Source organism: Notolepis coatsorum (genome assembly GCF_963971535.1).
Source record: "Notolepis coatsorum genome assembly, chromosome: 7".
Lineage (NCBI taxonomy): Eukaryota > Metazoa > Chordata > Actinopteri > Aulopiformes > Paralepididae > Notolepis > Notolepis coatsorum.
The window spans coordinates 17,225,521-17,247,854 of NC_140171.1; the positions used below are offsets into that span (position 1 = coordinate 17,225,521).

The window sequence follows — 22,334 nt, forward strand, 5'->3', positions numbered from 1 at the left end:
GGCAGATGCTGGAAGTCACCCTTGTTTATCTTGTTTCTGTTTTTTCTGTTGTTTCTCTTGTTTCTGTTGTTTCTGTTGTTTCTCTTGTTTCTCTTGTTTCTCTTGTTTCTGTTGTTTCTCGTGTTTCTTTTGTTTCTGTTGTTTCTGTTGTTTCTCGTGTTTCTCTTGTTTATCTTTCTTCTCAGAGACCCCTTTGCTTTGTTTTGTTTCCTGTTAAGGCCTCTTTCTCTGGCATATCAGTGAGATATTTTATGTTTCATTTCACCTATGATGAGATGTTTTTCTTGGGGCAGATTTAGGATAGAGCTGGGTATCAGCCCGGTTGTTTAAAAGTAATCAGATCGGATTTCGGATAACAGATTTGATCAAATCTTGAAAATGGGTTGTTCAAAAGAAAAAAAGAATTCTGAAATCGGATTGGATTACGTAATCCAATCTTGGTTTTGATCCCAATTAAACCTTCAGTATGCGTTGTTCAAAACATTGTAGTAGGATTGGGATCAGGATTAAACTGATCCCAGTAGAAGGGTGGATTCAGGGTGGATTTCAGTCACAAAATTTAATGAAACTTTAAAATTGGTTAAATAATCCAATATTTGGATCATGCAGTATTATAGTATATACATTTATTCATAAGATTTTCACTTAATTTGTTCATCCACTACAGTGATTAAGTATATAAAGTGGACATATGCTACATATTCAGCCTTTCAGTACAGCAAATTCAAAAGAGTTTGGCTTCATAAAATAACCCCCCAAACAGCTGTCGGTATTGAACACAAATAATATATAAATGATAAACTGTCACTTATCACTGTATATTAATCACACTGACACGGTCATCAGTCATTTGACTTTGGCTTGTGTTCAATTAAGGCAATCATAACCAAGGCCTATAAATTATGCACTATGTTCACTACACCAAAGCGATGGAACCATGGACTCAAAAGGCCCTAATTTCACTGTTGCCGAAACCTGCGCTACTAGAAGGTGTGTGTGTGTGTGTGTGTGTGTGTGTGTGTGTGTGTGTGTGTGTGTGTGTGTGTGTGTGTGTGTGTGTGTGTGTGTGTGTGTGTGTGTGTGTGTGTGTGTGTGTGTGTGAGAGAGAGAGAGAGAGAGAGAGAGAGAGAGAGAGAGAGAGAGAGAGAGAGAGAGAGAGAGAGAGAGAGAGAGAGAGAGAGAGAGAGAGAGAGAGAGAGAGAGAGATGTAGGTCTTCTGTCAGTCTCTTGATCATTGATTGATCTTAAAGGAACACGCCAACATTTTTGGAAATTGGCTTAGCACAATGAATGGAAGCGGACATGACCGGTTAGCCTAGGCATTGTCCAACTAACACCTCTCCCGAAGGCTAATCAGTCATGTCCGCTTCCATTCATTGTGCTAAGCCAATTTCCCAAAATGTTGGGGTGTTCCTTAAAGATCAATCAATGAATTATATCAATCAAGTGCTAAGCTAGGCTAACATGCAGCCAGATAGCTTTCTACTGAACACAGAGAGGAAACTGGTATCTATCTTATTGTCTCTTTCTGGAGAAGACGGTAAGCTAATTTCCCAAAAAGTTTGCGTGTTCCTTTAAGATGACCTTCCACATCTTGACCTTCATCATAAAGTAATTCATACACACAGAATGAAAACATACTCACTGAAAATAAAATATATACTTTTTTAATATATTATTCTTTTAAGATACATCACAACTGTACAGGTATACTGGAATTAAATGTTTCATACAAGACTAATAATAATAATAATAATAATAATTATTATTATTATTATTATTATTATTATTATTATTATTATTATTATTATTATTATTATTATTATTATTATTATTATTATTATTATTATTATTATTATTATTATTATTATTATTATTATTATTATTATTATTATTATTATTATTATTATTATTATTATTATTATTATTATTATTATAATAATAATTATAATAATAATAATAATAATAATAATAATAATAATAATAATAATAATAATAATAATAATAATAATAATAATAATAATAATAATAATAATAATAATAATAATAATAATAATAATAATAATAATAATAATAATAATAATAATAATAATAATAATAATAATAATAATAATAATAATAATAATAATAATAATAATAATAATAATAATAATAATAATAATAATAATAATAATAATAATAATAATAATAATAATAATAATAATAATAATAATATCAATAACAATGATAATCATAATAATAATAACTGGTCCAGCACCTTGTATTTACACATCAGCCTCAACAGCCAATGAATTAAATACGGTCCTAAAGGCAGAGTTGCAATCAGTGATGGAATGGATAAAGAATAACAAACTAGTTCTAAACATATCAAAGACAAGTAGCATCATTTTCGGTTCAAACCATACTCTAAGAACGAACCCAGTCTTGAAACTTTTGATAAGTGATGTGGTAATTAATCAAGTCCAGGAGACTAAACTCCTAGGGGTAACATTAGACAGTAAATTGTCATGGTCACACCATATAAACAATATAGTAGTGAAAATGGGAAGAGGGATTTCTGTTGTTAAAAGATGTGCTCATTTGTTACCACTAAATTCTATCAAACAGGTCATTCAAGCTCTGGTTTTGTCAAATCTTGACTATTGTCCTGCAGTATGGTCGAATGTAACGACGAATAAACTGAAAAAAATACAAATGGTACAAAACAAAGCAGCACGTATAGCGCTTCGCTGTGAGTACAGAACTAATGTTGCAGCGATGCACAGTTGTTTAACTTGGTTACTTGTCAAACATAAATTACTCTGCTCACTCCTTGTATTCACTAGGAATATTCTTGTTACAAAGATCCCCTCAATTTTATATAACAATTTATCAATAAGTCTTGACAGACACAACTATTCCACCAGACATGCTTCTGCACGAGGTTTTACACTTCCAAAAGTGAGGTTGAATGCAATGAAGCGAACTGTCATGTTCCGTGGTATACAGGAATGGAACTCTCTTCCCAGACATGTTAAGCAGGAGAAGAGTAAATGTCGTTTCAAAATCGTGGTAAAACAACATTTTCAACCAAAGAAATTGACATTCCCTAATAGATAGTGTGTACGTAAATGAAAATGTATGTGTCTGATAAAGAGATAGGTATATATGGATGAAAAGGCATGTGTCTGATAAGGATATATTATTAAAATATTGTATAATTGGCTGATATGAACATAGATAATGTATGTAAAAGCTAAATAGTATATTATGCTGTATTGTATTATGAATTAATTATGAGTAGGTATTATTGTATTGTATTATGAATTCATTCATAAGGAGTATATATTTTTATATTGTATTATGAATTTGATTAGGGTTTTTATTGTTGTTTTAATTGTCTGTATGACATGTAAATGTTGTGAGTGTATAAGGGTTTTTATTGTTGTTTTAATTGTCTGTATGACATGTAAATGTTATGAGTGTATAAGGGTTTTTATTGTTGTTTTAATTGTCTGTATGACATGTAAATGTTGTGAGTGTATAAGTTTGTAACTGTATTTTATGTGTTATGGACCCCAGGAAGAATAGCCCCAGCACTGCTGTGGCTAATGGGGATCCAAATAAACTTAAACTTAAACTTAAACTTAAACCTTAAACAATTTACAGTTGTATACTCTTTTACAGAAAACTGTAAACAATAAATATAATAATAATAATAAAGACATTTGTTTAAAATGAAATTATTTAAATAATAATCTTGTGGTGTGAATGTCAAAGAACACAAAACGCAATGTACTGTAACCTGATGGATACAAATATACTGTTATGATAGTGGATGAACACTCTGGCTAATGGGCTCTGTATCAGCCACCGTCTACAAGAGACTGTTATTATAGTGGATGAACACTCTGGCTAATGGGCTCTGTATCAGCCACCGTCTACAAGAGACTGTTATTATAGTGGATGAACACTCTGGCTAATGGGCTCTGTATCAGCCACCGTCTACAAGAGACTGTTATTATAGTGGATGAACACTCTGGCTAATGGGCTCTGTATCATCCACCGTCTACAAGAGACTGGAAAGCAATTGCTTGACTTAACTTAACAAAAAAAAAAAATGTAAGTTTCAAATAATGATAATAATACGTGTTCTGCTGGCAGTTTTCATACCGGCCAAATAGCGATCAATAGGAATGCTGTTTGTGTTTTCCACCAAGAGTAAGCGCAGCTGTGAAAAAAGCCAAAGTACCCAGGTGTGCCCGTCTGACGTGTTACAAGAGAGACACAGTGGGAATCATCGCAGTCGAAGACGATTATTGGACATTAGAATACGTAGCGGTATTGTGGCGTCAATCCGTGGCTATGTTTTTTTTTGATGGCAGCGTATGTAACAGACTCGTCGTGCTGCGCGAGGGTACAGTTGGCGTCTTTGCTGAAGGTCACAGAGGAGTAGAGGACGCCGTCATCCTCCTTGCTGAAGGCGCCGCGGTCCAATCGCATTTGAGACTTGTTTGGTGAGGCGTAGACGGGGTTGGTCCTGCTCTCCGTTTCTGGATTCTCATCCGCGGTGATGTCACGGTTCTTTCCTGTGTGATGGAAAAGGAGGATAAGGTCAACTCCACACTCCACACTAAAAGCTATTGTTATCAGTAAACTACGAACGAGTCGGTCGCAGTCAACCAGCACCTGCGGGTCTGACCCTTTAGCTCAGCTGTTTAGTGCGGCCGCCTGTGGATCCTATGGTCCCAGGTTAAAATCCACTCGGTTACATTGGTGACAGCGGTGGGATCTCATCTCACTGCCCTGTGAATCTATATGGTTCACGTAGCAATGGGGGGTGGGATCTCAGTGCCTTAACCGTGGGAAAGTGCGTGCATGGACGAAAGAACGTGCAAGGACGCACATCTCGGGGGGAAGGACCACTGTAAACTACTGAGGAGTCGGTCGCAGTCAACCAGCACCTGCTAGCAGGTCTGACCCTTTAGCTCAGCAGGTTAGCGCAGCTGCTAGTGGATTCTACAGTCCCAGGTTAAGTCAAGTCAAGTCAAGTCAGTTTTATTTATATAGCACATTTACAAATGTGCCAAACAGCCAAACCAAAGTGCTTCACAACATGGTAAAAAAAACACATAGAATGCAATAAAATACACTAGAATTACAAAAAAGGTAGAGTACAGTACATATAAGAAAGCAAGGGCAAAGTGCAATAAAAGACACAAGAAAATTAGATAAAAAGTGCAGAGTGACAGCGGATGTCATGTATAGATGCTGGGCTAGCTCTGGTCAAAGGCCAGGGAGAAGAGGTGTGTTTTGAGCAAGGATTTGAAAACCTCTAGGCTCTGGGCAGATCTTATGTGGGGGGGGGGGGGGGGGGGGGGGGGGGGGGGGGGGCTGTTCCAGAGTCGGGGGGCAGCAGCAGCAAAGACTCTATCTCCCCTGGTTTTAAGCCTGGTCCTAGGCACCTCCAGCAGCAGCTGGTCAGCAGACCTTAGGGCTCTGGATGGGGTGGGGTGATGTAGGAGCTCAGCTAGGTACAGTGGAGCCAGCCCGTGTAGTGCTTTAAAAACAGTCAATTTAAAATCAATACGGAAACGGACGTATTGGTTCAAATCCACTCAGTATTGGCCGATATTATACAGTACACGGGGGAGATGTCGGTATCTGCCACGAGAACCATATTGGCTATGGTAGTTTGTTAGGAGTTATAATAGTTAATTCGCTTAAAAGGGGGGATCATCCCTATGTTCCCCGGGTCCTATGTTCCCCGGTCCAATGTTCCCCGGGTCCAATGTTCCCCCGATTGATTGATTAATTGATTGCTAATTATATAAATTTTTTATTATTTTATTCATTATTAATGTCCGCCCTTGTTTCGAACTGGTTAAGCTTAGGCCCTCTTTCGAAGTTGGTTAAGGTTAGAGTTTGGAGTCAGGGCTGGTGGTCTAACATTTTCAATCAATCAATCAATCAATCGGGGAACATAGGACCCGGGGAACATAGGGACCCGGGGAACATAGACATGCTCCCTTAAAAGGTTGCCTTTTTCAAGCCTTCCGACCTCTCAAAGCACTTTACAACACATGCCTCACATTCACCCATTCAACCACACACACGCAGCGACACTAGGCCCGGACCGGCTCATCGTTGCGGGGGTTAAGTCTCTTGCTCAAGAACACCTATAGACAGGGAGTCGGGAGGAAGCCGGGATTGCACCGGGAACCTTCAGATTACCAGACGACCGCTCTGCCTCCCGACACCCACCGCTGTCCCTGTTTTAACCCATTGAAACCGGGAAACACATTTTTGTGTATATGCAGGCTATATAATGCATTATTAGCAGGCGTTTCAGGTCTAAATGGGTTGTAAAGATTGTGGTGGTGAGGGTGTGTGTCACCGGAGGATGCTCTGTTTTAAAGTGTAAAGATCGTGGTGTAATAACACCCCTTCCTGACAGGCAGCGACGTGAAGCGAGCGTGATTTGCGAAAGTGATTAAAATGTATTCGTTTCAATCAGACTATATCCTGACCTGCCGCGAGCGACGGCGAACTGAGCGGCGATGTCGATCCCCCCCCTCAAATATTCGCTCGCTGTGTCTCTAGTTGAGCGATTACGCGGCCGAGTCCCGCCCCTAAACCCTTTTTATTGGTCGAGAATCGCAGGCTGCTTTGCCCCCCCGTGTGCTTCCAGGTAACACACACAGACACACTCGGACACGCGCCGCCTCATATCAGGACAGTGTCTGCGCTGCGATTTCCTCTCCAGTTCGCTCGCTCGCTGCCTGTCAGGAACCGGTAGTGTGAGGGTGTGTGGTACCGGAGGGTGTCCTGTTTTAAAGTGTAAAGGTCGTGGTGGTGAGGGTGTGTGGCATAGATATCTATAGAACACTAGATAGCTTAAGGCGGAGTCACCAGCGTCACTGAACCGCCGCCATCTTGCCATGGGCAGCCAGTGAGAGTGAGTGAGCTGCACAGACAAAAATACTCATAACTCGCTGAAATATTGACGGATTTACAAACGGGTTGGTTTGCTATAAACATCAAAGATGTAGTTATTACTGCATACTTATTAAAAAAAAATTAAAGTATTTTTTTTTTTTTACAAACTGCTTGAATCATAGCCACGTTAATAATGCTTGTAATAAACCAAACCCTTTGTAAATCTGTCAATATTTCAGCGAGTTATGAGTATTTTTGTCTGTGCAGCTCACTCACCCTCACTCAAGGCTGCCCCTGGCAAGATGGCGGCGGTTCAGTGACGTCGCTCTCCATTGGCCGGCAGCGCGGGCAAGCTATCTAGTGTTCTATATATATCTATGGTGTGTGGTACCGGAGGGTGTTCTGTTTTAAAGTGTAAAGGTCATGGTGGTGAGGGTGTGTGGTACCGGAGGGTGTTCTGTTTTAAAGTGTAAAGGTGGTGGTGGTGAGGGTGTGTGGTACCGGAGGGTGTTCTGTTTGCTCGGCGGCTGCGTTGTCTGAGGAACAGCAGAAGGACCAGAGCCAGCACCAACACGGCCACGCCCAGACCCGCTCCGATGTACGCCAGCTTCTCTGGAGAGGAGACGGCAACACACCTGTTATTAAAGAGGAAGTCTCTCTCTCTCTCTCTCTCTCTCTCTCTCTCTCTCTCTCTCTCTTTCTCTCTCTCTCTCTCTTTCTCTCTCTCTCTCTCTCTCTCTCTCTCTCTCTCTCTCTCTCTCTCTCTCTCTCTCTCTCTCTCTCTCTCTCTCTCTCTCTCTCTCTGCCTCTCTGCTCTCTCTCTCTCTCTCTCTCTCTCTCTCTCTCTCTCTCTCTCTCTCTCTCTCTCTCTGCCTCTCTGCCTCTCTGCCTCTCTGTCTGTCTGTCTGTCTGTCTGTCTGTCTGTCTGTCTGTCTGTCTGTCTGTCTGTCTGTCTGTCTGTCTGTCTGTCTGTCTGTCTGTCTGTCTGTCTCTCCTCTCTCTCTCTCTAACCCTCTCTCTCTAGATGTAACTGTCACTCACACACCAACTCTCACATCAAATCAGGACTGGTTTGTATGAATACCACTTTATCATAAAGTAACACACACACAGAAAACACACATGCACACACACACAGATGAACACACACACACACATACACACTCACACTCATACACAAACAAACAAACACATGCGCATACTCACACACACACACACACACACACACACACACACGCATGCACGCACGCACGCACACACACACACACACAAACATATAGGGGTGTAACGGTACACAGAAGCCATGGTTCGGTATGTGCCTCGGTTTTGGGGTCACAGTTTGGTACGAGTTTGGTACAACAGGAAAACAGCTCCAAAAATCCCAAATGCATAAGGCTATGTTTCTTTTCTTTTGAACAGACAGTAGTGCAAGTTATACCTAGCTCCACCTAGTGTCTATAGTCCCCCCTGAGAGAGCTGGTACAGCCTGGCCTTGTAGTGCATCAAGCAGTAAACATAAGGCTTGAAAGCAGCGGCATAAGTAGTTGTTGTTGTCCCGTTATTTTCTGCCTGGCTCCAGTGATTGGCTAAGTGATGGATTTTAGGATAATCTGATTACGATCTTGTGGTCGTAATCTGTTAGTTACTGCAAACTGCCCTTCTGAGGCTTCTTCCTCTTTTCTTTCCCTCTTAATTAAGGTTTTCTGCAAGTTTTATCCTTATCTTCACCACGGGTCAAAGGTCAGAGGGTGTTTTGAGACATGTGTTTGTGATGGTGGTGTTGCTGTTGCTTTATGAATTGTTGTTAATTATTATTAAATTATGATTGAAATTGCAGTCAAATTAGGAAACTAAATGAATAACATGTCTTCTATGGATTTTGGAAGCAATGTAATCCACAAGTAATTGGAAGTAGCCTCTACCGCTAATCAGATTATGTCAGTGAGATAGTGATTATGTTGCTGATCACAGTCAAGGAAACTATAAAAGAAGGAAGGGTCACTACGTCAGAATACCAGTGTTCTATGCTCTGCTTGGTGCCAGACTTTGGGGCCAGTTATTTTGAAGCCTGTATTAGGATAAAGAATATACAAACTATCTGCGGAAATATACGTTAGCTAGTTAACAATGCAACAAATTGCGGATGATTCTGACATCCAAGGTAATAACCTGTTTGAATGACGATGGCTGATCACATTCAACTCGATGTTGGCCTGACGGGAAGTTCCCACACTTGGCACCAATGTGTGTTCACGACGTGCTACACAGTGACGTGACGACCCTTCCTTCTTTTATAGCTTCCTTGATCACAGAATAAGCAGTGCTCTTCTCTTCCCGACCTTAACCCAAACGGTTCATGCGTTTTGCGAATCTGATTGGCCACTGACGTTTCTGGTCATGTGACATGTGCGCCCAATCGTGTGACGCGCCCATTTCCGCCTCGACCAGCAGCAAACCCTAACCCTAACCCTAACCGTTCTATCGCCATGCTCTAAGACAAACTCTAACTTAAACAACTTCGAAAGAGTGCCTAAGCTTAACCGGGGAAAGAACTTGCCATCACACGATTGGTGCGACCAGAAACACAGTGGCCAATCAGAGCGCAAAACGGGAACGCGGAAGCATGCACCGTTTGGGTTAAGAATAGACGCGACCCGGACAGGACAACCCACACCTTACCTGTTGTCTCTGGGCTGCCATCTTGGACAGGAGGCAGAGGACGACGAGAAGGAGGAGGAGAAGGAGGAGGAGAAGGAGAAGGAGAAGGAGAAGGAGAAGGAGAAGGAGAAGGAGAAGGAGAAGGAGAAGGAGAAGGAGAAGGAGGAGGAGGAGGAGGAGTAGGAGTAGGAGGAGGGGTGGTGACTTTGTAGTTGTAATGATGGGGGAGAATAAAATATCATGAACATAAACAAACATGCATAATTATTATAATGCAATTTTTTTTGAGTTGTGTCAGTTTTGGATACAAAGTTCCGTATTGTAGATTTCAAGTGTTGTCTTCTAGTGACATGGCCGGGTGCAGGTGATTATACGTGATGTGATTACAACAAAAAGGTAATTGTAATCAGATTACAGTCACTGTAAAAGGCTATCTAATCAGGTTACAGACTATTTGATATTCTGGGGGAAGGGGGGAATCACTCGTTAGATTACTTAGAAAACATTTGTGAAGCAAAAAAAGCATTCAGGTTGTGATGATTATAAACAAACATTTGCTACGTCTTGATATAATGGTTGATTGTGGTTGTGGATGATGATGATAATAGTAACAGTGTGGATGATGATAATAGTAACAGTGTGGATGATGACAATAGTAACAGTGTGGATGATGATAATTGTAACAGTGTGGATGATGATAATAGTAACAGTGTGGATGATGATAATAGTAACAGTGTGGATGATAATTGTAACAGTGTGGATGATGATAATAGTAACAGTGTCGATGATGATAATAGTAACAGTGTGGATGATGATAATAGTAACAGTGTGGATGATGATAATAGTAACAGTGTGGATGATGATAATAGTAACAGTGTGGATGATAATAGTAACAGTGTGGATGATGATAATAGTAACAGTGTGGATGATGATAATAGTAACAGTGTGGATGATGATAATAGTAACAGTGTGGATGATGATAATAGTAACAGTGTGGATGATGATAATAGTAACAGTGTGGATGATGATAACAGTAACAGTGCGGATGATGATACCAGTAACGGTGCCGAAGATTTTTTTTGGGGGGGGGGATTGGACATTTACCGGGACCAGTTTCAAATTGCAGCCTCCCGTAGGTGCTCTTTTAGAGCGGTTTTGAAGGTGGGTAGAGATTCACATTATTTTACGGCTGTGGGTAGGGCGTTCCACATTGTTGTAGCATAATTGCAAAACATGTTTAGTCCCTTGTTTGAGCCGAATCTGGGTTGAACATGATTTGTGGAACTCCCTCTGGTGTTGTGATCGTGGTATTCACTGACCTTTGGGAAGTATTTCGACATGAACATGGGTACCTTAGTGGTGTAGTGTATCTTGTAGACCAGGCCCATTGCAAGTTGCTCTGTCGTCTACTCCAAGCCATCTTAGGTTGTCAAAATGGGCAGGGGTGAGGCGGGTTTTAGGAGTAAGGTCAAGCAGTAGTCTGACCAGTTTGTTTTGTGATGTTTATAATCTTGTTTTTAGTGCCTTCGAGGTGCTTTGGTACCATGAGGTGCAAGCATAGTCTGTAGTACCCTTGAATGAGTGCTCCTGTTAGAGTCTTCAGGGTATTCTACTATTCTTGTTTACCAGAGAGGAGATCCGGTACAAGAATCTTGTTCGTTGGTTGACTTTTTTTATTACATTGGTTGCCTGACGGGAAGTTCCCACACAATGTGCGTTCACAACGTGCTACACGGTGACCCTCCCTTCTTTTATAGCTTCCTTGATCACAGAATAAGCAGTGCCCTTCTCTTCCCGACCCGGACAGGCCAACCCACACCTTACCTTGAGGAGGAGTAGGAGGAAGAGGAGGGGGAGGAGGAGGAGGAGGGGTGGTGACTTTGTAGTTGTAATGATGGGGGAGAATAAAATATCATGAACATAAACAAACATGCATAATTATTATAATGCAATTTTTTTTTTAGTTGTGTCAGTTTTGGATACAAAGTTCCGTATTGTAGATTTCAAGTGTTGTCTAGTGACATGGCCGGGTGCAGGTGATTTTACGTGATGTGATTACAACAAAAAGGTAATTGTAATCAGATTACAGTCACTGTAAAAGGCTATCTAATCAGGTTACAGACTATTTGATATTCTGGGGGAAGGGGGGAATCACTCGTTAGATTACTTAGAAAACATTTGTGAAGCAAAAAAAGCATTCAGGTTGTGATGATTATAAACAAACATTTGCTACGTCTTGATATAATGGTTGATTGTGGTTGTGGATGATGATAATTGTAACAGTGTGGATGATGATAATAGTAACAGTGTGGATGATGATAATAGTAACAGTGTGGATGATGATAATACTAACAGTGTGGATGATAATAGTAACAGTGTGGATGATGATAATAGTAACAGTGTGGATGATGATAATAGTAACAGTGTGGATGATAATACTAACAGTGCGGATGATGATAATAGTAACAGTGTGGATGATAATAATAGTAACAGTGTAGATGATGATAATAGTAACAGTGCGGATGATGATAACAGTAACAGTGTGGATGATGATAATAGTAACAGTGTGGATGATGATAATAGTAACAGTGTGGATGATGATAATAGTAACAGTGTGGATGATGATAATAGTAACAGTGTGGATGATGATAATAGTAACAGTGTGGATGATGATAATAGTAACAGTGTGGATGATGATAATACTAACAGTGTGGATGATAATAGTAACAGTGTGGATGATGATAATAGTAACAGTGTGGATGATGATAATAGTAACAGTGTAGATGATGATAATAGTAACAGTGTGGATGATGATAATACTAACAGTGTGGATGATGATACCAGTAACAGTGCGGATGATTTTTTCTTTGGGGGGGGGGGGGGGGGGGGGGGGGGGTTGGACATTTACCGGGACCAGTTTCAAATTGCAGCCTCCCGTAGGTGCTCTTTTAGAGCGGTTTTGAAGGTGGGTAGAGATTCACATTATTTTACGGCTGTGGGTAGGGCGTTCCACATTGTTGTAGCATAATTGCAAAACATGTTTAGTCCCTTGTTTGAGCCGAATCTGGGTTGAACATGATTTGTGGAACTCCCTCTGGTGTTGTGGTCGTGGTATTCACTGACCTTTGGGAAGTATTTCGACATGAACATGGGTACCTTAGTGGTGTAGTGTATCTTGTAGACCAGGCCCATTGCAAGTTGCTCTGTCGTCTACTCTAAGCCATCCTAGGTTGTCAAAATGGGCAGGGGTGACGTGGGTTTTAGGAGTAAGGTCAAGCAGTAGTCTGACCAGTTTGTTTTGTGATGTTTATAATCTTGTTTTAGTGCCTTTGAGGTGCTTTGGTACCATGAGGTGCAAGCATAGTCTGTAGTACCCTTGAATGAGTGCTCCTGTTAGAGTCTTCAGGGTATTCTACTATTCTTGTTTACCAGAGAGGAGATCCGGTACAAGAATCTTGTTCGTTGGTTGACTTTTTTTATTACATTGGTTGCCATTTTGTTAGAGGAAATATTTGCCTCTAGGATGGAACCCAGGTATGTAATTTCATCTTTCCTTGTGACAATATTGTCACCCACTGTAACAGAGAAGCTGTTGGCCTTGCTGAGTTTGTTATTTCATCCAAAGAGAAAGGACTCTGTTTTACCCAGGTGTAATGATCGTTTGTTATCAGCGAGCCAGGTGCAGATTCTGCCGAGTTCATAGCTGAGGGATTTTTCAACCTGCAACTTGTTCCTGTCAGAGACCAGCAGGGCTGAGTCGTCCGCGAACAGGAACATGTTGCAGTCACAAGCTGATGACATGTCATTTGCATAAATTAGGAACAGTAACGGTCCTAGTATGCTTCCTTGTGGAACACCACAGCTCACTGGGAGGGGGCGTGGATAGTGTACCGTTTACCTCCACCATCTGTTCTCTCCCCTCCAGGTAGGATTGCATCCAGCTCACTGATGAACTATCAAAACCAATTGCTTTTAGCTTGTCAATCAGAATGGAGTGATCGACAGTGTCGAAAGCCTTTTGGAGGTCCAGCATGACCATGCCGCAGTATTTGCCCGCGTCCACCTCTTGTTTGATGTGGTCGTTCAAATAGAGAAGGCATGTGTCAGTGGAGTGGGATGTTCTGAAGCCAGATTGGAATTCGTAGACTTTTTTTTTGGCAAGGTACTTTACGACCAGGACCATGGAATTTTTTTCCCATGACTCTCGAGATGGAGGTAAGAATAGAAACTGGGCGGTAGTTGCCTGGGTCTAATTTGCTGCCTTTTTTGTGCAGGGGGGGGGGGGGGTCACTCTCGCAATTTTGAAGTCTTTGGGGACGTATCCCTGTTTTATGGAGAGGTTTATTATGTGGGTGATGACTGGGGTGATGGCGGCTGCTGAGTTTCTGAGGAATTTGGAGGGGATATTGTCATGGCCAGTGGTCTTGTTAGGTTGGAGGGCGCTCAGTTTTTGTTTTGAAGTTGTTACCATTTCAGGTCTTTTTCTTTTTATCCACTTTTTCTCCCCATTTTCTATTTTTCTCCCATCCCAATTTCGTATCTCCAATTCTTCCCTCCCCTGTCTTTGAACGTTGCTAGACTATGCCTCCCACTGGTCGGCTGTAGTGAGGATAGAAGCCTTGCATCATGTGTCCCCTCCGGTACACGAGGAGGCAGCCTGTCGCATCGTTTCACCGCAGCAGCTCGAACTCTCAGTGGCGATGAGTAACGCGTGGGAGGCTTCCCCCGATACTTCCTGTTTCCGCTGTACCGGCGTCACCAAACCGACCTGTAGGAGTCGCTGTCCACAACGTCCAATCCCCACCCACCGGCTTTCCCACCCTCTAACACTGCCAATTGTGTTAGTATGACGGCCGGCCAAGCCGGTAGCAACGCCGAGAGCTGGGCTCGATACCAGCATATCCTGCGTTAGTGGCGAGCGCCTTGCCCACTGCGCCACTCAGCCGCCTTTACCATTTCAAGTTTGAAGTCGTCTTTGCGGACCCATAGGTTTTTGTAGAAGGCTATGATGTGTTCTACCCCAAAATGCCCTGAGTGGGAGGCTAGTTTATTAACCAATGTTTGTAAAGAAAATGTTTAAGTAATTGGCCACATCAGCTTGTCTGTGATGAGTGTTTTCTGTCTTTATGTTTATGTTTGTAAATCTGGTTTTTAGTTTTTTACTGCAGCCTAGTTGGTTGTTGAGTAATTTCCATCTTTAACTTTAACTGTAATAACAACTTTAACTTGAATCTATCAGTAACAGAGTCAGAGTTTGAGTAATCCAATGGACCGATTGGAGTTTTAAACTGGTATTCTGTGGCAGATTTCACATTTTACATTTCATCCTGCCCTTTTGCAGTAAGCAGTGTGTCCGCCACAAAAACAGGGAAGTTCAGCGACAGACAGAACAAGGCCTTAAAGGGGAACTATCTTATAAATGGCCTTTTTCAGTGTTTAGCATAGTTTCCTAGCTATGTGGACTTATATTAATATGATCTATGTCTCTAATTCTCATATTGGCGCATTCTTCCAATTCTCCCCTCACAATATTCACCCTCACTGAACTGAGTCATCTGAAAATGTGATGATTTGTGATTTGTCAGAGAGACACCGCTGCATGATAATCATCATGTCCCGCAGCGGTTTACCATTGTGGTTGGAGCCCAGGCTCAAAACGGCTTAAGATCTTGAGGTAGAAAAATGCTGTTTTTGAGGACTTGATTAGAAATACAAAACAATGAATTAAAAAAAATATATAATTACAGAGGTGTTCCATAAACTCACAGGAATTGTGTAAAAGTGCCCAAATAGTGAAAGAAATAGTAAAATAGTTCCCCTTTAAGTAACCGGAGGGCCGTGACGCAGAGACACGTGTCCCTCTGCTCAGCATGACGCAGCAGCATCATCACAGACACTAGCTAACTCACCCTTCACGACGTTGAGTTGCACCAAGATGTACGTGTCTTTAGCAACTCTGTCTACTCCACAGTAGTATTTCCCCGTGTCCGCCTCCTTTAAGTTGGTAATAGACACGTGGAACGTGTTGCCTTCTCCCCAGATGCTGTACCTCCCGTTTGAAGACCTACCGGAGGCCCTGCTGTGTATCAGGACATCCTGATCATCACATGGGTGCTTGCAGAAGTATTTGTCATTAGAAGATGCGTAGCTGTGAGAGCATTTGATCGTCACGGCTCTGCCCACCACTCCCTCGACTGTCTCGCCATGCAACCCTGTCGGGGAGGAGAAAAATTATGGTCAGACGACGTTCAGATCTCCATTTTGACATCAAGAGGAAATAGCCTATTGCTTTGTGTGTGTGGTCCTGTGTAGCTCTGGTGGAACTAACACAGTGCCAGGGTTAGCGGTTGGATTCCCTCTGGGTACAACTAACACAGTGCCAGGGTTAGGGGTTAACACAGTACCAGGGTTAGGGGTTAACACAGTGCCAGGGTTAGGGGTTAACACAGTACCAGGGTTAGGGGTTAACACAGTGCCCCCCCATGCTGAAAATACATGCTGTTGTTTAATTGTAAAAGCTTTTAGTGAGTACTGGTAGTAGAAAAGCACTATAGGAATGTCTACTAATGGAGATAACCTCCAGATAGATATATAGAGAGTACAATATATAATAGAGATACCTTCCAGACAGAGAGAGAGAGAGATGGAGAGAGAGAGACAATAGAGATACTTTCCAGAGAGAGAGAGAGATAATATAGATACCTTCCAGACACAGAGAGAGAGAGACACACTGAGAATGAAAACGAAAGATGTTAAATAACTTACCCCGCAAAAGAATGACCATGATGAGGAAAAGCATGTCTCTGTCTTCTTCACTCGTGCCACAGCCGAATGACAGTGTGGCACATGTTGTGTCAGTGTATTTCACCACAACCTCTTTCAACTTGTGTGAAGTTCCCCTCTCTCTCTCTCTCTCTCTCTCTCTCTCTCTCTCTCTCTCTCTCTCTCTTTTATTTTTTTATTCGTCACGTATAAAGTACATGTACATTACAGTGAAATGCTTGGTTCTGTATGAGCCTCTGAGAATGTGCCTCATACAGTAAAAAAAAAATCCCAACCCTATACAAATATACAATATACAAACTAAAGTACAATGAAAGTACAATGAAGTAAAAATGCAAAGAAAGAAAAATATGAGGTACAAAAATGCAAAGAAAAGTATAAATGTGATGAAAAAAATTTGTATGGATGTAGTGCAAATCCTTTTAATAAATAGATAAAATATGGTGTAGTGTTAAAAGTGTTTAAAGTGTCTAAAGTGAGTGTTAAGGCGAGTGTTTGTATAAAGTGAAAGTGTATGCATGTGGATGTGTGTGCAATGAATGGAGATGGATGGGTTGATGTTGCATAGAGTCATTGAGCATCCTGATGGCCTGGGGATAGAAGCTCCTTCTGAGTCTTTCTGTACTGACCATGAGACTCCGGTAGCGCTTGCCTGACCGCAGCAGTGCAAAGAGGCAGTTGTTTGGGTGACTATAGAGTCTTTGACTATTCTCTTAGCCTTGGCCCTGCAATGCTTGGTGTAAATGTCCTGGGCCCTCATTTATCAATGCTGCGTACGCACAGATATTGTTTCACGCTTTCATCAGTTTCATGCATTAGTTTCAACGTGTTCTGTATGACCCGTAATTCATTATAGTTAATTGTAAAATAGCGACATTAGTGTTATTATTGTCAAACCCTATAAATAGCATTTGGAATAGGTCTTTCCGAATTAATGCGCCATGGTTTATCGTTGCATTTGGCTGATAAGTCATTGCCGGTGACCGGGACGAACGCACAACCCAGGCCTAATTTTATTTAATTAAATTGTAATGTTATAACTAAAAGTTACTTTTCACAGTAACGCATTACTTTTTGGTGTAAGTAATCAGTAAAGTAACCGAGTTACTCTTGAAATGAAATAACTAGTAATGGTAACTACTAGTTACTATTTTTCAGTAACTAGCACTGCACAACACTGCTTAGCACAAATTAATGTAAGTGGATACGGATCAGCTAGCCTAGCTGTTAGCCACCTCTCCCAGAGTTTTAAGCTAGGACTAGCTGATCCGTATCTGCTATTTGTGCTAAGCTAGGCTAGCTTGCAGATGGATAGCTTTCCACTGAACGCACAGAGAGGAAATTGGTATCTATCTTCTTGTCTGACTCTGGAGAAGACATGGGCATCTGTGTTGTAGTAGGCCTACTCGAGTCCTGGACTGATTTTCAGGACTTGCGACTCCACTTGGACTTGAGCACTGATGACTCGGACTTGGACTCGAGCATTGACTGCATTTGGACTCGGAAGGTGCAGACGAGGACTCATACTTACAGGTTTTTTTTTTATCATTTCGCATAAAATATTGATGGCTAGTGCATTTGTTTGACTATTGTATTGGTATTTTAAATAAACTCCCTTTGAAATGGTGACCGCTGTGTCATTTATGTTTAATGTAGACTTTTTTTTATTTGTATGTCAGCTCTTTGACTGTCAGAGTGGAGTGGACTCAACCTTGATGACTTGGACTCGGACTCGCACTCGGACTAGGGTAACGGGGATTCGACTCTGGCTCTTCTTTGGTGACTCGGACTAGAACACTGGGGACTCGAGACTCGACTCGGACTCGAGATTTAGTGACTCGACTACAACACTGGTGGGCATTGAATGCATCCAGCACCACGGTGCTTCCTTCCACTGTCACATGGTGTAGATCAGTGGTCACCAACCCGTCGATCTTTGAGACTGTCCCTGTAGATCTTTCCATAAAAATTAAAAAATTAAAAAAAATTAGATCTTACCCTGAGAGTCCACATTACAGTTCTACCTTTGTTTTGATGTGAAAAGTGATGCTGCACTTAGCACTGACTGAGAAAGTACACATACAGTTCTACTTTTGTTTTGATGTGAAAAGTGATGCTGCACTTAGCACTGACTGCACTTAGCACTGACTGCACTTAGCACTGACTGAGAAAGTACACATTACAGTTCTACTTTTGTTTTGATGTGAAAATGATGCTGCACTTAGCACTGACTGAGAAAGTACACATTACAGTTCTACTTTTGTTTTGATGTGAAAATGATGCTGCACTTAGCACTGACTGAGAAAGTACACATTACAGTTCTACTTTTGTTTTGATGTGAAAAGTGATGCTGCACTTAGCACTGACTGAGAAAGTAGACATTACAGTTCTACTTTTGTTTTGATGTGAAAAGTGATGCTGCACTTAGCACTGACTGAGAAAGTACACATTACAGTTCTACTTTATAAAATGCTAATTGTAACTATGTTTGTCAATGTTAATAATATGAGAAAGTCCACATTACAGTTCTACTTTTGTTTTGATGTGAAAAGTGATGCTGCATAAGATGACTGCACTTAGCACTGACTGAGAAAGTACATAATAGTTCTACTTTGACGTTTTAATGTTGGACCAAAGCATTGCATGTAATTAGAATACAGGCAAATAAAAGTCATTTAGTTTAAAGTACAATCTTGGCTGTCTTTTTCTCTCAACGCTTCAATAGGTAGATCTTGCCTTCACCAAAAAAAAAAAAAAAAAAGTGATCTTGGGCTTAAAAAGGTTGGTGACCACTGGTGTAGATCATGGTGCCTGTCATAAAGAGAGAGAATAGGAGATGGCCCCACTATATATAACCTCCGGCCCTCACAAAGCCACACAATTAAAATACATTAGAATATGTTGAAGAGTGTTACTGTTGTCCTCTAGTGATGAATAAAAAGCCTTCTAGATCAATTTTCCACACACTTAATGTCCAACATATCTCAAATAATAGTCGATCAAAGTTTTACAAGTTTTACAAGCAACGTGATGGGATTTCTTAAAGGGGCACTTCACCAAAAAACTACGCCAATTTATTTTGCACACAATCTCACTCATCTTCAAAAAACTCTGAACCATTTTGCACACATTCATTTAGTTTGACAGCTATTGAGAGTAAATTAGTTTGAACGTGGCCACCAGCGGTGTTGCTATTTGTTCATCTACATCATTTCATTGATCTGTAATTAACACAACACAAGGATTGAATGTCCCCATTGACATCACTGGTAACAATATTCAAACTCATTTACTCTCAAAATTTTTTTTTGGATGTGTGTGAGATTGTACTAAATAAATCGGCATTGTTTTTTTGTTGTGAATTGCCCCTTTAAGCTATGACCACATAAAGTAATTTGACCTTAAGACACAGCTAACGTCTCTGCTCTGGGGTAAGCCCCTGACTCCCACTACAGAACCCTCCACCTGTGACATTGTGTATTTCATTATGTGTGTACGAGTGTTCGCGGCACTTTGCCCTCGTCTGTCGGCCTATATCGCTGTATTTTTGCCGATCAACCTACACATCGTCGGAAAGCCTCCTCCTCAACCTATTACTTGCTTCCAATCTCTGGTTACAAGGCAGAACGAGCGTCGGTTTCAGTGACCAAGTCCGGTTTCAGCTGGCCCTGAATGGACCATTCACCTCTGATGGTGAAAATGATTGACCGTTTTTGTAGCCAATGAAATTATGGAACTAACAATACCGTACACAATGGCTGATTCCTACGGTAAAGGGACAGAAGAAAATGGGGAAGTTGTTTGTTTTGAGAATTCCTCGCTTGCCCTTCCAAATTAATTGAGCAGGCCATTTTGGACTAATTATTACAGATACGAACATTACAAAAACGTCTGCAAAACACACATTTTCCATGGGATTGTTATCAACTTTGGACCTGTACTAGATAAGACTTCAGGCTATGGAACTGTTATGTTTTCCAGCTCCTACCTCTCAGCTGGAACTCAAAAACAGGCATCTTGCAACAAGTAAACAAAGACGTGAATAAACAAAACTTTCATTTCAGTGTGTTCAAACCTCTCTAACTCTATTACATTAGCACTCAGAGTGATTATTCGTGTTGTGGAAGAAAGTTCAGAATGTTTCCTTTCAAAGACCAAAGAGACCAGGGGCCCCGTTCCCCGTACCTGGATAACTGAGTTAGCCGGATAACTTTCGGTTAAGTCTGACTTAAGCCGGACTTTCCGGTTCCCCGTACCTGGATTGTCCAAATCACCATGACAACAGATCCAAAAGTTTGAGCCTGGTCGAAAGCAGGGTTTAAGTTCAAGTTAGCCGGATGAAGCACAGCCACGCCCCCGCAAAGAAAGTGACAGCGCGTTTCCTGAAATTATTCCCACAGTCTAGGATCTGCGTTATACCATTCTGAATTACGTTTTTGTGCTCCATTCTTCCAGAGGGGGCTTTTGAAATGTAAAATAGACCCAAAATGCTGATACTAAATTCACTTTGTCCTAAATAATGCACGTTATATATACCGTGGCGCTCGCTCGGTGCGATGTACACATTATGTGGTTATTTTAATTGTAACTGGGATTAAGATGTCTGATGAGATGCGCTGTTTGACGGATTTGAGAAATTGAATGAGCCGTTGACGTCACATTAATGAATGAGGATAAAGAGATAAAACTTCATTCAAAATAAACACGGCTCTAAACACGGGTCTCTCGTTCATTAATGTATAAACAATGAATTTATCCCATCTGGCACAGTGGCGCAGTGGTAGTGCTCATTCCTGGCAACCCAGCGACCGGTGTTCGAATCCCCGTGTTTCTAATATAATTTTTTGGAATATAATATTAATGATTATACGCCAAAGTAGCCTAGTTTTAAGTTAAAATATTATAAATCTACATGCATTGAGGATGTCATTCTTTATATAGCTCTTTGAGATATATCATTCCTTTGAGATGTAGTGGAGTAAAAGTACAAAGTGTTGTGACTCCCACCTCGTCCCAACTCATCGGGTCTAAACAGACGCGATTGGGAGCAGGGGGGGGGCGCACGCGGGGGACGCACGCGGAGGGAGAAGCACCGGGGGACGCACGCGGAGGGAGAAGCACCGGGGGACGCACGCGGAGGGTGAAGCACCGGCAGCCTAAAGAGCCGGACAGCCCGTCGTTCAGTGCTTGTTCGTACTGATCACTTGTGGTTAGTTTTACCAAGAAGTCTATTTACAAATCTTAGCATTAGTATTCCCCGTGTCTTGGACTAACCCGGTTTTATTACTTTGTTTTCCCCCAGTGTTTTGTTTCGTCTTTATCTTTTGCTAACCGCCGTTGTCTTCTCCTCTCTCCTTCAAAGATACCACTGGCCACTGAGCAACTCCACTGGAGCAGTTGATTCAAGCCATGTCACATAGTTCAAGTTTGAAATGATTCTTTCTGTTTTGCTCCTGAGAGTGCTAGATACTGTACTGTACTGGTAATATTATTTATTTGTGTTAACTTCTGAATAAAACAACTTATTAAACACAAGTACATCTTATTGAACATTATTTTGATATTTCATTACCAATTATCATAGCAAAACAGCTTTTTCAAACAGTCTGTAATGCATTTTCGAAACTTGAGATGGGCTCATGGTGTAATGGGCCACCTGGCCTGAGAAACATAAGGAACACACATATTTTGAATGCCTTCGGCAGTTTTTTTTTTCTTTCTTTTTAGCCATTTTAATCTAGATTAATCTAGATTAAATCCAGGATCGCAGATAGATTAATCTAGATTAAAAAAATGTATCTATGCCCACCTCTAATATTTATATATATATATACAGTACATACCATACTCTATTGTTCAGTGCTTCATGCGTTGTATGCTAGGTGTGTGTGTGATTTTTCACATGAAAGAGGAAGTGGCTCACACATGCGCAGGTGCACACACACACACACACACACACACACACACACACACAC

General features: G+C 41.2%; 1 protein-coding gene across 1 annotated transcript; it reads right to left on the bottom strand.

Annotated features, from left to right (window-relative positions):
* Positions 1-2,252: 2,252 nt before the first annotated feature.
* On the bottom strand, positions 2,253-16,375 carry LOC311232648 (uncharacterized protein; the record flags this gene model as incomplete). Its single annotated transcript, XM_084319505.1, has 5 exons — positions 2,253-4,568; positions 7,420-7,530; positions 9,598-9,780; positions 15,486-15,788; positions 16,342-16,375. 5 exons carry the CDS (start codon positions 16,373-16,375, stop codon positions 4,306-4,308), a joined length of 894 nt encoding a protein of 297 aa, XP_084175631.1. The 3' UTR covers positions 2,253-4,305.
* Between the last annotated feature and the right edge of the window lie 5,959 nt (positions 16,376-22,334).